The following is a 15,058-nucleotide window of genomic DNA, read 5'->3' on the forward strand; positions in this document are numbered from 1 at the left end:
TCATGTGGTGAGTATGTTCTTATGTTCTTAAGACTGCTCGGTACCGGTACCAATACTAGCCAGTCGCTCATGGTGTCACTCATTTCTTCCTCACATGAGTGAGGCTGAGACTGAGTGCTTGAGTGGATATCTCGGTGATATGGATATTCTCTCTCTCTCTCTCTCTCTCTCTCTCTCCACTGAATGAAGTGAATACATATTTTTCGATAGAAACCTACATCTTGTTTGATTTACATTGTTTTTGATTTATGCGACCTCTTCAAGGACACAATACTCGCGTAAATCGAGAGTTACCTGTATTAAGATTGGTTAGTAGGAATCTAATATTATTGAAGGCACTCTCCAAAAGATGAAGATAGGAATTGGCAGCTGAAAGCCATACAGGGGAGCAATATTCAAAGGAAGGGAGGATGAATGAGTAAAAACTCCGTAAAATAACTGAATCATCCTGATATATCTTTTTGCAGTTACGAAGCAACCCTGTTTTTTGGGAACTTGATGCCACCAACTGCCGTATGTGTTTTTCAAGAGTCAAAAGTAACACCAAGCAATTTTAAGGAAGTGCAATCTCTTAATAGGTGTCCCATTAATAATAATAGGAGGCTGAACAGGCTGGTGGGTCCTAAATCTAATAATAATTAGACTCTGGGTTTTAGACGGGTTTAATTTCATCCCCCATTGATTGCACCAGAACATGATTTTATTAATGTCCTCTTGGAGAGCCTCGGCAACAATTCTTCTATGTTGGGGGGAAGATATAGGTACATAGTGGCTGGTATCATCGGCATAAGCAATAATTTTTGATGAGGGTGCCGATATATTACCAAGGAGGGGGATAACTCCAACTACAAACCTGGGCAGGTGGGGCTCATTAGCCATGGTAGGCAATCCACCTGGGTCCTCAGCTGAAAACTGGGGTTGCCTGTCAGAAAGGGGATCCTGAGGCAGAAAAGTCTCCCTACTTACCAAGATGAAAGAAAACAACATCCTCATCAACCCTTCCAACTCCACAAGGGAAAATAAGGAAAAATGAAAAAGAAAAAAGAAGATATTACTCAGATAATAAAAAAGTCTTAACTGTGCAGATGGCATTGCCTTGAACCCTCTTATATGACCTCAGTGCTTCAAATCATACCTTTTCAACAGAGGTTTTTTGTAGCACCTGTAGCTGACACAATCTCTCATCAGATGCTGACAGCTTTGTAGTTCTTACAGGCTCAGTTAAGATGTCTTTGTCTCCTCAGAGCTGTTCCTATTGCCTCAAGAAGGGAGCAACCATTGGCTGTGTCGAGAAGAAGTGTAAGCGCAGGTACCACTTCCCGTGTGGCATCCGCAACAGCACCCTTTGTATGTTCAGCAATGACTACAGGTATTTACTTAGTTGTAGTTTTACAGGGCCTGGGCTTATGCCGTGTGTGTGTGTGTGTGTGTGTGTGTGTATTTACCTAGTTGTTTTACCTACAGTACCCTCTCGAGTTTCGCGCTCGCTTCGTTCCGAAGGTATAGCGTTAAACTAAAGGATCGCGAAACTCGAGGTATTGAAAACACTGAAAAAGCGCTTATCTGTTCCAACCCGTGGAAGTTTTTTTTTTTTTTTTTTTTTTTTTTTCATGTGGGCTATGGCGCCGGTAGACAATCCATCTGGGCCTCATGGTCGGCCCAAGCCCCGTCATGGCACAGGCAACTGTTTATAGTGGCACCATTATAATTGGCTCATGCTGCCCCCCAGAGCTCACTTTTTTTCCTCCTTTACTCCTCCCTTGTTATCTCAAAATACGTACCTTGGAAAAAAGAAGAAAACAGGAAGAGAACGGGTCGTTTAAAGCCAATGATGAAGCCTTACGATTGGCTGAGCTCTGAAAACACACTTGTGATTTGCCGGGAGTCCGGTGACGTCGTTGTCGGCGCTCACCCGGTCAGCGGCCTCGCTGCCTTGGGGCAGTGTCACACTGGCCGTTTTCCTCTTATTGTTGTGGCTACTAGCAACGCCTGTGCGCCATTCCGGGAGCGAGTTGTTGGTTGTCCGTAAGCTGGCGTCACACACGGCCAAGGTCGGTTACCTGTATCTACATCCACAACGTAAACAAAGCACTTGCCCTGTATTTACATGGCGTCGTTTGCAAAAGTAAGGGCTCTCGCAGCTTGTGCTGCCATTACCCAAGTTATGGACTTGTTGCTGCAGTTAAATGGAAGGAAGAAGCTGTTGTGGGTGTGGCATGCCTGTGGTTCCTCCATGCCAGTTCTCATTGTCACCATTACGCGTGAGCGGCCGGCCCACCCATCTAGACTCAACCACATAAACACGTGGATCGAGTAACAACAAAGACACACACACACACACACACACACACACACACACACACACACCAGACTTATCATGAACCATGGCAGATGTTTCTCACAAACAAAAATGGATTCACCATTTCCTAGACTGTGTTAGAACCTATTTGGTGAGTGGTTCATACAAACCAAACATACCCAATGGCAAGAAGAGAGCAGTGCTAAAGACGACTGCTCTTTTCTTGCCAAGAGCTAGGTTTGGTTCATGTGTGCCACTCACCAAATACGTTCTAGCACACTCAAGAATTGGTGAAGTCGTTTCTGTTTGTCAGAAACATCTGCAATGGTTCTTAATGTGTCTGGTGCGTGTGTGTGTGTAGTGCGGCGACTATGCCTGATGAACGAGCATCCCATAACCCACTTAGCCAGTGGGGTACCTCATTGGCCGACTCGGTAAGGAGTGGCTCTCCCGTCATGCTGATCGCGGGTTCAATCCCAGGCAGCCGGGAAATACCCTCTCCTTGTTGTGATTAATTTCTCGTGTGTTTCGATACACGCAGAAGACGTGTAGGAAAATAGAAAAAAGAGAAAATAAACTCTCGGGGCATGACACTGGTAGCATAGCGTTGGGCATCCTCTCCTGCAGTTCTGTTCAGTTTCCCCGAAGGGTAACAGGTAGGATGGCCCATGCTCTGAGGGTAATAGAAAATGGGAAATGTTGGAGGTATGTCTCTACAGGGACATTGTGAAATAGTGCACCAAAATGGGTCACAGTCTCAACACAGAAATTAATCTACATAGAGGGGAAAGTCATGTAGTGTGGCAACTATGCCTGATGAACAAGCCTCCCATAACCCACTTAGCCAGTGGGATACCGCTTTGGCCAACTTGGTAAGGAGTGGCTCTCCCGTCACGCTGGTTGCGGGTTCAATCCCAGGCAGCTGGGGAATACCCTCTCCTTGTTGTGATTAATTTCTCGTGTGTTTTGATACACGCAGAGGACGTGTAGGAAAATAGAAAAAAAGAGAAAATAAACTCCCGGGGCATGACGTGTGTGTGTGTGTGTTTGTAGTTTTTTGATCCATGTGTTTATGTGGTTGAGTCTAGATGGGTAGGTTGGCCGCGCACGCGCAGTGGTGACAATGAGAACTGGCATGGAGGAACCACAGGCATGCCACACCCACAACTGTTTCTTCCTTCCATTTAACTGCAGCAACAAGTCCATAACTTGGGTAATGGCAGCACAAGCTGCGACAGCCCTTACTTTACCAGACAACGCCATGTTGATACAGGGCAAGTGCTTTGTTTATGTTGTGGATGTGGATACGGCCAACCGACCTTGGCCGTGTGTGACACACACCAGGAAAAGTTGGAGTTGCTGGTTACCCTAGTTGGCGCCAACGCGGTGGGAAGAAAAAAGTCCTGTGTGACACCAGCTTACAGACAACCGTGAACTTGGTCCCGGTTGGGAGTATGAGTGATGCCTGTAGCTCCAATGGTTGGATGAAAATGGCCATTGTGACACCTCCTTAAAGCAGTGAAGCCGCTGATAGGATGAGCATCGGCGATGACATCATCGGACTCCTAGCGAATCACAAGCGTGTTTTCAGAACTGTCAGCCAATTGTAAGGCAGCCGCCTTCAACTGCGGCTTCAAAACAACTCGTTTTCTCTTCCCATTTTCTCTCTCTCTCTCTCTCTCTCTCTCTCTCTTGCCATAGCCACAATGTTTGGAGGAAAACGTCCAGTGTGATACTACCTTTAAAGGTAGCGTGCGTGACGCCGATGATAAGTAGACGTGACCCGTACGTGTCAAAGCAGCGCGAAACTCGGGGTGATAATGCGCGAAAGTCGGGATGGCAAGAATTTAGGACTAACTGCGAAACTTGTGGATCGTGAAACTCGGATAGTGCGAAACTTGAGAGGGTACTGTAGCTGTGAAATAAAGGAAAAAAGCCATACTAGGCTCGTGCTGTCCTGTCTCCATAATGCTTATTATCCAATTTGGCTTTAAATTCATGAATCGTTTTTGCACACACGGTCCCCTTGTCAAGTCCATTCCATGTTGTTATGCTTCTGTATGGAAAACTGTATTTCTTGAGGTCTCTCCTACAGCGCTCTTTTTCAATTTCTTGCCATTGCCTCTTGTTACACTTCTGTCACGTACCACTAAGTCTTCCCTGTCCAATTTCTCCAATACCTCTTGTATCCTGTATAATGCTATTAGGTCCCCTCTCTTCTGCTCTCCAGTGTTGTTAGTCCCAATTTCTCCAGTCTTTCTTCATAAGTATGTTCTCTCAGAGTTTCCGGTAATTTAGTCGCTGCTCTTTGTATTCTTTCCAACTTTCTAATTTCTTTCTTCAATCTAGGTGACCACACTAATGCTGTATATTCCAGTCTTGGACGTATCATCGATGTTATTTGTTTCTTCACCATTTATTCATCGAAATATGTAAATGCTGCTTTTATATTTCTAAGAAGATTGTATGTTTCCCCAGTTATCCAGTCTATGTTTTCCAAAGGATAACTTGTCTGTTATGATCACTCCCAGGTCTTTTTCTTCATTTTTTTTCATGATTCTTTCATTACTCAGAGAGTAGTTCCCTGATATTCGTCTACTGCTCTTACCAAACTCCATCACGCTACACTTCTCTGTATTGAATGTCATTTCCCATTTGCGTGACCATTCGCTTATTCTATCGAGATCTTGGCTCAGGGCTACACAGTCATCTTCATTAGCCACACTCCTCATTATTTTAGCATCATCAGCAAACATATTCATATAGCTTGTCACCCCTTCTGTCATGTCATTAATATAAATTACAAACATTATCGGAACCAACACCTATCCTTGGGGGACTCCACTCGTCACTTCCATCCAGCTTGATTTATTATTCCTGATTACTGTTCTCATTTCTCTCTTCGTCAAAAAGTCCATAATCCAATCCAATATTGAACCACCCAGACCTCCAACATGATTAAGTTTCCATATTAATCGCTTGTGTGGTACTTTCTCAAACCCCTTCTTTAAGTTCAGATACACACAGTCTGCCCAACCGTCTCTTTCCTGTACTATATCAATGACTCTTGAATAGAAGCTGATCAGATTAGTTACACAAGACCGTCCTCCTCTGAATCCGAATTGGCTATTTGTTAATATATGTACTGTTTTCTTCTAAATACTCTACCCATCTGTTTTTTATCATTTTCTCACACATCTTTGCTACTACACTTGTTAATGACGCTGGCCTATAGTTCAACGGGTCTTCCTTACTTCCTCCTTTATGTATTGGGACGATGTTAGCCTTCTTCCAGTCTCTTGGTACCTTTCCTTGTGCTAGTGAGACATTAATCAAGTTGCTCAACTTTCCAGCTATTTGTTGGTTACATTCTTTTAGCACCCAATTTGATATACCATCCGGTCCTGCTGATTTCCTTGCATCCAATTCTTCCAATAATTTTCTAACTTCATCTGCTGATGTTTGTATTCTCTCCAAACCCACTCTTTTCCCCGGCACAGTATCTGCACCTTCAAACTCACTCTCCCTTGTGAACACTGTTTGGAAACAATTATTCATCACTTCAACTATTTCACTTATACTATCAAAAGTTTCACCATTAACTTCAACTTTCTGAATCTCATCTCTATTTTTCAACTTTTCATTTATGAACTTATAAAACAGTTTTGGCTGGTCTTTGCACTTATCTACAATATTTTTCTCAAAATTCCTTTTTTCTTCTCTTCTTACTTTGACACAAGCATTCCTCTTCCTTTTGTACTCATTCCATAGATCCATCCTCCTATTTTTTCTCCATTTGTTCCATGCCTTCTCCTTATCCTGCTTGGCGTCTACGCACTTTCTGTTATACCACTCTTCTCTTGATTTCTGGCCTTCTTTCATCCTTGGTACCCACTTTTCCACTCCTTCGTTATAAATCCGTAGAAAGATAGCCCATTTTTCCTCCACATTATCAGCCTCAAAAAAAAGTATCCCATTGTGCTTCCTCAAAATGTTTCCCAAGTTGTTCAAAATTTGCTTTATTAAAGTTAAACCATTCTTTCCTGTAGTCCTTATTCTTGATTATTTTACCTCCTTCTTGTAATATGTACTCAATAAGTACATGATTGCTCTTCCCTATAGGGCTCTTATAGTTCATCTCCTCAATGATATCTGGGTCCATGGTGATTATAAAGTCCAATCTAGATGGCTCGTCTTCTCTGAATCTTGTATTTTCCTTTACCCACTATGTGAGGACGTTATCTATAACCAATTCCAAAACCTTGTTCCCCCATGAAGCTTCACTTCCTTCTGTTGACCAGTTTTCCCATGACACTTCCTTACAATTAAAATCTCCCATTATCAGAATCTTTTCTTTCTCCTCCAGCAATCTCCTTAGGCAATCTATTGTATCTTCTAGCTTCTTCTTGTACAATTCTTCTGTCCATGAATTGTTTTTGGAGGGACATACACCACTACGATATTTCTACATCCTCCCCTTTGCAGTCTTATTCCCACACTCAAGACCTCTGCCTCCCCTTCGCCATAGGTGACTCCCTCCACTGTCCATTCTTTTTTCATCAATAGCATCACTCCTCCTCCTTGTTTATTTTCTCTTATTTCTCGTCCATACATTATATTTACCATCCCCTAAGTTAAATGCATCTATACTACCAGGCAATTTTGTTTCTGTAATCCCCATAACATCTGGTTTTTCCTTACTCAGATAATCTCCTATCTCTAACACTGACAATATTAACCCGTTCACATTAGTGTATGCCACCTTCAAGCTGTCTCCTCTTCCCTTCTGCACCACTTCCTTAGGTCCATGTCTATCACTCCCCAGAAAAACTTCTTTTTCTCCTCTTCCGACCTTGCTTCATTCTTTTCATTGGCTTGATTCTTCAAGTCTCTTATCGTGTTCCTTTCCTCCACACTTCTGTCCTTCCTTACCCAGACATTTTTGTAGGCCTCTGTTCATGCTAACTTCCATGCCTTTCCCACCACTTCTTCTGCAGCAGCTTGAGACCTAAATCTAATTTTTACTGGTCGTTGGGCTCCTTTTTCGTACTTCCCAAGCCTGAATACTTCCTCGATTTCCCCTACCAGCTCATGATCTTCCTGAATTACTTCAATTTCTTGCTCCACAGCCTTCCTTTCTTTTTTTTCCCTTGTATTTCTGATCGGTATGTGCTCTTCGTTAATGCCCACCACTACCACAGACTTCTTTTTTTCAACCATGTCCCTCACTATTTCTGTTTTTTCTTCTATCACCTTGATCACCTTTTCAGTTATTGCTTCATCCTTAGCCTTAACTTGCTCCTCCACAATTTTCTTAAAGCTAACATTCTCCTTTTCCAGTTCCTCCTTCCAGACTTTATGTGTTTCTTTTAATTCCTCAGTGTCCTCTGTCTTTTTCTCATTCAGTGTTACCTGCTTGTGCAGGTCATTGTATGCATTATTCCATACATTCTTCACTGTCTTCAGGACGTCCACCTCTCTCCATCGTCCCCAATTTATCTTCATAACCTTCATCTCCCTTTCCAAGTCGATAAGCCTCCTCAACATAATGTCTCAGTCTCTGTGCCTTTCCACGTCGTCCGAGAAACCATCAAAATCATTCTCTTGTCTTTCCCTTGGCCTGGCTCCCCTGTTTACCAGTGTAAACAAACCCGGCGGTGACGACGATGGCGTCACCCCCACTTTCTCCTCGCTCATTATTCGGTGTTATTCACTTGTTACAGCCTTTATTACTTCAGGACAGCATGATTACCACCTAGTACAGCTCCCACCTTAACCCGTAAACTGCACCAGACATCTCAAGATGCTATGAGTTAGACTGTGCCAGACATCTTAAGATGACACATGTTCCAAGGTGAATATTTATATTTCCCGCGATGCCAAAGTATATTCCAATGAACCTCGTGTGGCAACATCTTCCCTCTTTCGCACCATGTAGTCACCATTGTCATATTAGTTGCTCTTTAGCAGCCATGGAGAGTAGAATTATGTCATCTACTGATGCCAACCAGTCTCATATAGCTCCTGCGGTCGTAACTGAGGGGGAGGCATGGGAGGGGGTAAAAAGAAAGTATTGGTAAAGAGAAAGATTGTAGTAGACAAATTTGAAAGAGGCAGTGATTCAGATTGCATTCAACCATCAGATTCAGCTGGTCTGAGGAAGCATGGCAAGCGTGAGCATGCTTCTGGCGCTCAAGGTCACAGACACACTGCCTCTCCAACAGTGTGGAAAGTTACTAGCTAGCCTAGTCACTCACTGACCCCATCATCACTGTCCGATGATTCAGAGTGGCAGAAAGATGAGGAAAACGACAGTGAGGGTATAAGAGAAGACTCAGCTAATGAACTGAATGAGGGAGGGGTGTCAGCTGGTGTGGGAGAGGAGGGGGAGGCAGAGGGAGAACAGGAGCCTCAGAGACGCGAGACAATGCGTACTCCATTCGTCTGGTCTGATGAATCAGATTTTGTGCCAGACATTCATAACTTTGACAGAAATATTGCTGGTGTGACTAATGACTGGCCTCTTGATAATGATGCACAAGAGGTTGATTATCGAAATTGACAAAGTGATGTTTCCTGTGATATATTTTGTTTGTTGTAACTGGAATGAACAATTAGTGGCAAGAGAATGTTCAGACGTGACTGTGCCATGTGTCATCTTCCCTCTGCCTCCGTCCTATCTACCCCGTCACTACCAGCGCTCCCAAGGTCGCCTCATATCCGCAACCTTTATCGTGCCATCATTGCCACATTAAGTGATTTATTATTATTTATTTATTTATTTATTTATTTATTTATTTATTTTTTGCACTATTTGGTGTTCAACATGTCTCTCTTGGGTGTTGTAATACTAAAAATTGTTTTCACCAGGTTATTGTTTTGCCATTTGTTGTGCATCCAGGAGCTATTCCCGAATCTTAATTGCGCAGTTTATGGGTTAAATTACACGTCTAGGGTTTAGGGTCTAGGGTCTGTGTGTGTGTGTGTGTGAGAGAGAGAGAGAGAGAGAGAGAGAGAGAGAGAAAATAGTTTACCATAAAATAAACAGGCTTGAGGCATTTTCTACGGTGGAGCAAAATAGGAACTCAAGGGCAATATACGGAATTCCTAGGTACAGCCAGAACAGAATATGGGATCACTTGGCAACAATGTGCTTCATGACACCGACGTCAGCGTCACTGTATATTGTGTTGCTGCTTCATGACACCGATGTCAGCGTCACTGTATATTGTGTTGCTGCTTCATGACACCGATGTCAGCGTCACTGTATATTGTGTTGCTGCTTCATGACACCGATGTCAGCGTCACTGTATATTGTGTTGCTGCTTCATGACACCGACGTCAGCGTCACTGTATATTGTGTTGCTGCTTCATGACACTGACGTCAGCATCACTGTATATTGTGTTGCTGCTTCATGACACCGACGTCAGCGTCACTGTATATTGTGTTGCTGCTTCATGACACCGACGTCAGCGTCACTGTATATTGTGTTGCTGCTTCATGACACCGACGTCAGCGTCACTGTATATTGTGTTGCTGCTTCATGACACCGACGTCAGCGTCACTGTATATTGTGTTGCTGCTTCATGACACCGACGTCAGCGTCACTGTATATTGTGTTGCTGCTTCATGACACCGACGTCAGCGTCACTGTATATTGTGTTGCTGCTTCATGACACTGACGTCAGCGTCACTGTATATTGTGTTGCTGCTTCATGACACCGACGTCAGCGTCACTGTATATTGTGTTGCTGCTTCATGACACTGACGTCAGCGTCACTGTATATTGTGTTGCTGCTTCATGACACCGACGTCAGCGTCACTGTATATTGTGTTGTTGTTTCATGACACCGACGTCAGCATCACCATATGGAAAGGGTTAACTGACTCTTGGTCATCCTCTCTTAGTCATTTCAGTGAAACTTTTGCAGTTGCGCTAGACATATCTAAAGCCTTCGATAAAGTCTGGCACAAGTCTTTGCTTTCTAAACTGCCCTCTTACGGTTTCTATCCTTCTCTCTGTTCCTTTATCTCCAGCTTCCTTTTCCGGACGTTCTATCCCCGCCGTGGTAGACGGTCACTGTTCTTCCCCTAAACCTATCAACAGTGGTGTTCCACAGGGCTCTATCCTATCACCAACTCTTTCTGTTATTCATTAGTGATCTTCTTTCTTTAACAAACTGTCCTATCCATTCATACACTGACGACTCCACTCTGCATTATTCAACTTCTTTCAACAGAAGACCTTCTCAACAGGAATTACAAGACTCCAAACTGGAGGTGCAGAACACTTAACCTCAGACCTTACTACCATTTCCGATTGGGGTAAAAGAAACCTTGTGTCCTTTAATGCCTCAAAAACCCAATTTCTCCACCTATTTACTCGACACAATCTTCCAAACACATATCCCCTATTCTTCAATAACACTCAGCTGTCACCTTCTTCAACACTAAATATCCTTGGTCTATCCTTAGCTCAAAATCTCAACTGGAAACTTCACATCTCTCACTAAATCAGCTTCCTCGAGGTTGGGCGTTCTGTGTCATCTCTGCCAGTTTTTCTCCCCTGCACAGATGCTTTTCATTATAAGGGCCTTGTCCGCCCTCGTATGGAGTATGCATCTCACGTGTGGGGGGGCTCCACTCTGGATCTGGATCTAGATCTGGATCTTAATGTGCAGGGCACCTGTACAGGTGCATAACACGCATATTTGTGTTGACTGTTGGGGGGATGGGGGAGCCGAGTGTGCAGGGGAGGGAAGTGAATCAAGTGTAATTGTTAGTGTTGGTGTGTTGTGGTGACAAGTGAGTGTGTATTTGTTTTCTTAATGAGTATTGTACCACAGTCTAAAATCTGTTGAGGGAGGCTGTTCCAGTCACGTATGGTGCGTGGAAAGTATGAGTGTGTGCTTGTATGCGTCAGTGTTAGTGTGATATGCTTGGTATTTATGAATGTGTGTGTTAGGAGTACGTTGACTGTTTGCGTTGTGTAGGTATGTTTGTGGGTCAATGTCAATGTGAGTGTTTGTGATCTTGTACATAAGTGTAAGTGTGTGCTTGTCTGCGAATGTGAAGAGGTTCCATGTTTATCTGTTGTTTGATCTGTGTTGTGATTCCAGGCGTTCGAGTGTAATTGTTTGTAATTAACCTAGCCGCCTTGGTGTTGATTTGTTCTAACCTATCAATGTTTCTGTGTGTGTGAGGATCTCACACCGTGGAGCAGTATTCCAGTGTTGGTCTCACAAGTGTGTCATAGGCTATGTGTTTAATGTCAGGTGTGCAGTTATGTAAATTCCTCCTCAGGAACCCCAGCATTCTGTTGGCTGTGGCACTGATATGGCCTATGTGAGTGTTAAATTTCAAGTTAGTTGAAAGATGGATACCAAGGTACTTGTGTGTGTGAACTGATTCTAAATCTGAATTATGGAGAGTGTAAATGTGATGGATGAGGTTGTGCGCTCTGGTGAATCTTAATAGTTTGCATTTGTCTGGTCGGAAGTGCATCTGCCAGGTGCGTTCCCACCGCTCGAGGGCGTCCAAGTCGTTTTGTAGTAGTCTGCAGTCGTCACTAGTCTTTATTGCTCTAAACAGTAAACTATCGTCGGCAAATAGTCTAGTGGAAGAGTTAGGCGTCAACAGTGGAAGATCGTTAATGTACAGGAGGAAAAGAAGAGGACCTAGAACGGTGCCTTGTGGGACACCTGAAGAAACAGGGACAGTGTCAGATGAAGATCCGTCAAGAAGAACACGTTTAGTCCGGTTAGTAAGAAATGCAGTGATCCAGTGAAGAATAGGTCCTGAAATACTGTAGTATTTCAATTTTAATGTCAGTCTTTTGTGTGGGACTTTGTCGAAGGCTTTGGCAAAATCTAAAACAATAGTGTCAACTTGTTTAATGTTACGTCGGTCAAGTAGCCTCGTAATGTTGTCATATGTAGTAATGAGTTGCAATTCACATGAGCGTTTAGGTCGAAAGCCGTGTTGTGAGTCAATAATGATGATGTTGGCGGTGGCTGAGTCGACAGCGTGACGGTGATGTGTTCAGGACGACATGAGTTCAATCCCTGCCCGGTGCCACCAAGCTGGGATTTTTCAGCCACCGCCGAGTGGCTTAAAACTACCCACATGGTGTCCAGAAGACCACCTATCAACCCAGACTAGATTGTAGGATTAAAGATGAGCTCCTTGAGGGCAGCATGAGCCAATGCAAGATGGTGCCACTATAAAACACTGGCCTGCGCCACAACGGGCTGGGCCATACCATCAGGCCCCTCCAAAAACAAGCCCACTGGTGCCACAGGCAAAGATGTAAAAAAGAAAAAAGAAAAAGAAAGAAAGAAAGAAAAGAAAGGTGATTCATTATGTGTTCGAAATTTTACGTGAATCAATGTTAGTGAGATGGGGCGATAATTGGCTGGGTCAGTCCAGTCACCTGTCTTGAATAAAGGATTAATATTTGCCAAAAGTCAGTCAGAGGGTAATGAGGTGGATGATAGTGATTGGGTGAATATGGCCTGAAGGATGGGGGCAAAGGATTTAAGGATGATGGCGGAAATGTTGTCAGGGCCAGTGGATTTGGTTGTGTCGAGTCCTTCCAGTAATTTCTGTACTCCGTTAGTCGTAATGTCAAGGGGAGCTGTCAGGGGGAAGGGACTGTGGGGCATGTTTGGTGTCAGGTTGTGTTCTTGTGTGTATACCGATTGGAACTGTGTGTTGAGTATTTGTGCTTTGTGTTGTGGGCTGGTTACTAATGTGTTAGTGTTGTCTTTAAGTGATGTAATCGTGTTAGTGTCATGTTTGCGCGTCTTAAAGAATTTGAAAAAATTTCTTTTGTTATTTCTTACATTGTCTTCGAGGTAAGTTGCTATGTGTTTGCGTTCCACTACTTTTATGATTTTGGCAAATGTCTTTTGGTGTTTTTTGTAAGCGGTCCAATTATCTGTTGTGTTGTATGTCTGCGCACGTCTATAGAGTCTTTGTTTCTTGTGATGTTGTCTGCGTAGATCCCTGGAAAACCAGGGAAGTGTGTACCTACTAGAAAGTTTTTTTTGTGGTGTGTGTCTGTTCATTGAGGCGTGTATGGTGTGTTTCAGGTTGTTCCAGTTGGTGGAAGGTCTTGTGTGTGGGTCTGTCGAAAAAAAAGTGCTGAAGGCAGTTAGGTCTTGTTTGATCACGTCTAAGTCAACCCTTGAAAAAAGGAAAATCTGTCTGGGTCTCTGTTTATGTCTACAGTACCCTCTCGAGTTTCGCGCTTGCTTTGTTCCAAAGGTATAGCGCTAAACTCGAGGACTGCGAAACTCGAGGTATTGAAAACACTGAAACAGTTCTTATTTGTTCCGACCCGTGGAGGTTTTTTATTTATTTATTGATTTTTTTTATTTATTTATTTATTGATTTTTTTTAATGTGGCCTATGGCGCCGGTAGACTATCCATCTGGGCCTTATGGTCAGCCCGAGCCCGTCATGGTGCAGGCAACTGTTTATAATGGCGCCATTATAATTGGCTCATGCTGCCCCCCGGAGCTAACTTTTTTCCTCCTTTACTCCTCCCTTGTTATCTCGAAATATGTACCTTGGAAAAAGGAAGAAAACAGGAAATGAGAACGGGTCGTTTTAAAGCCATAGATGAAGCCTTACGATTGGCTGAGCTTTTAAAACATGCTTGTGATTCACCGGGAGTCCGATGACGTCATCGCCGGCGCTAACCCAATCAGCGGCCTCACTGCCTTAAGGCGGTGTCACACTGGCCATTTTCCTCTTAACTATTGTGGCTACTGACAACGCCCGTACGCCCATCCGGGAGTGAGTTGTCGGTCCGTAAGCTGGTGTCTCACTGGACCTTTTTCTTCCCACTGCGTTGGCGGCAGCTTGGGCAACCGGCAACTTTTCCAGGTGTGCGTACACACACAAGGGGAAATTAGAAGGGTGGGGTGGGGTGGGGGGGCAGAAGGGAGAGTCAGGTCATGTCATGACACACACACACACACACACATACAGACACACACACAGAAAGGGAAATGAGAAAGGTGAGGGGAGGGAGGGGCAGAAGGGAGTCAGGTCATGGCTTGACCTGAGTCAGGTCATATCCTGACCAAAGCCCTGATCTGACGCTCCTTTCTGCCCTTCCCTCCCCACACCATTCTTATTCCCCTTCTGTGTGTGTGTGCATGACCTGATCTGAGTCAGGTCATGTTTTAACCAAAGCCCTGGTCTGACTCCTTTCTGCCCCATCCTCCCCACATCCTTCTCATTTCACCTTCTGTGTGTGTGTGACAGGTATGGACGTGACTTGACCTGAGTCAGGTCGTCCTGACCAAAGCCCTGACCTGACTCCTTTCTGACCCTCCCTTCCCACACCCTTCTTTCTCCTTGTTTTCATCCACTTTGTCTCACCTTTCATGAGAGGGGCTCATAACCAGAGTGAAGCTACACACCTCCCCTCGAGTCAGGGGCTCGCGTGGTATTGAGGCTGCGCCGAGGTGAACCAAACGCGACAAGGAGGAGGCTGTGGGAAGTTCAAACGCAGTTAACATGTTAATAAGTCTCTCTCTCTCTCTCTCTCTCTCTCTCTCTCTCTCTCTCTCTCTCTCTCTCTCTCTCTCTCTCTCTCTCTCTCTCTCTCTCTCTCTCTCTCTTGGCATAACCACAATGTTTGGAGGAAAACTTCCAGTGATATACTACCTTTTAAGGTGGTGTGTGCGACACCGATGGTAAGTAGACGTGACACGTGCATGTCAAAGCAGCGCGAAACTCGGAGT

At 44.1% G+C, this 15,058-nt stretch overlaps 1 protein-coding gene across 1 annotated transcript in view; it reads left to right on the forward strand.

The window, feature by feature from the left end:
- Positions 1 to 15,058, forward strand: part of LOC126984357 (uncharacterized) — a gene marked incomplete in the record, with an annotated part of 141,274 nt that overhangs the window by 64,956 nt on the left and 61,260 nt on the right. Inside the window, 1 exon segment of the mRNA XM_050837970.1 lies at positions 1,245 to 1,369. Within this exon segment, the coding sequence (XP_050693927.1) occupies positions 1,245 to 1,369 (125 nt within the window).

Source organism: Eriocheir sinensis, chromosome 5 (assembly GCF_024679095.1).
Source record: "Eriocheir sinensis breed Jianghai 21 chromosome 5, ASM2467909v1, whole genome shotgun sequence".
Lineage (NCBI taxonomy): Eukaryota > Metazoa > Arthropoda > Malacostraca > Decapoda > Varunidae > Eriocheir > Eriocheir sinensis.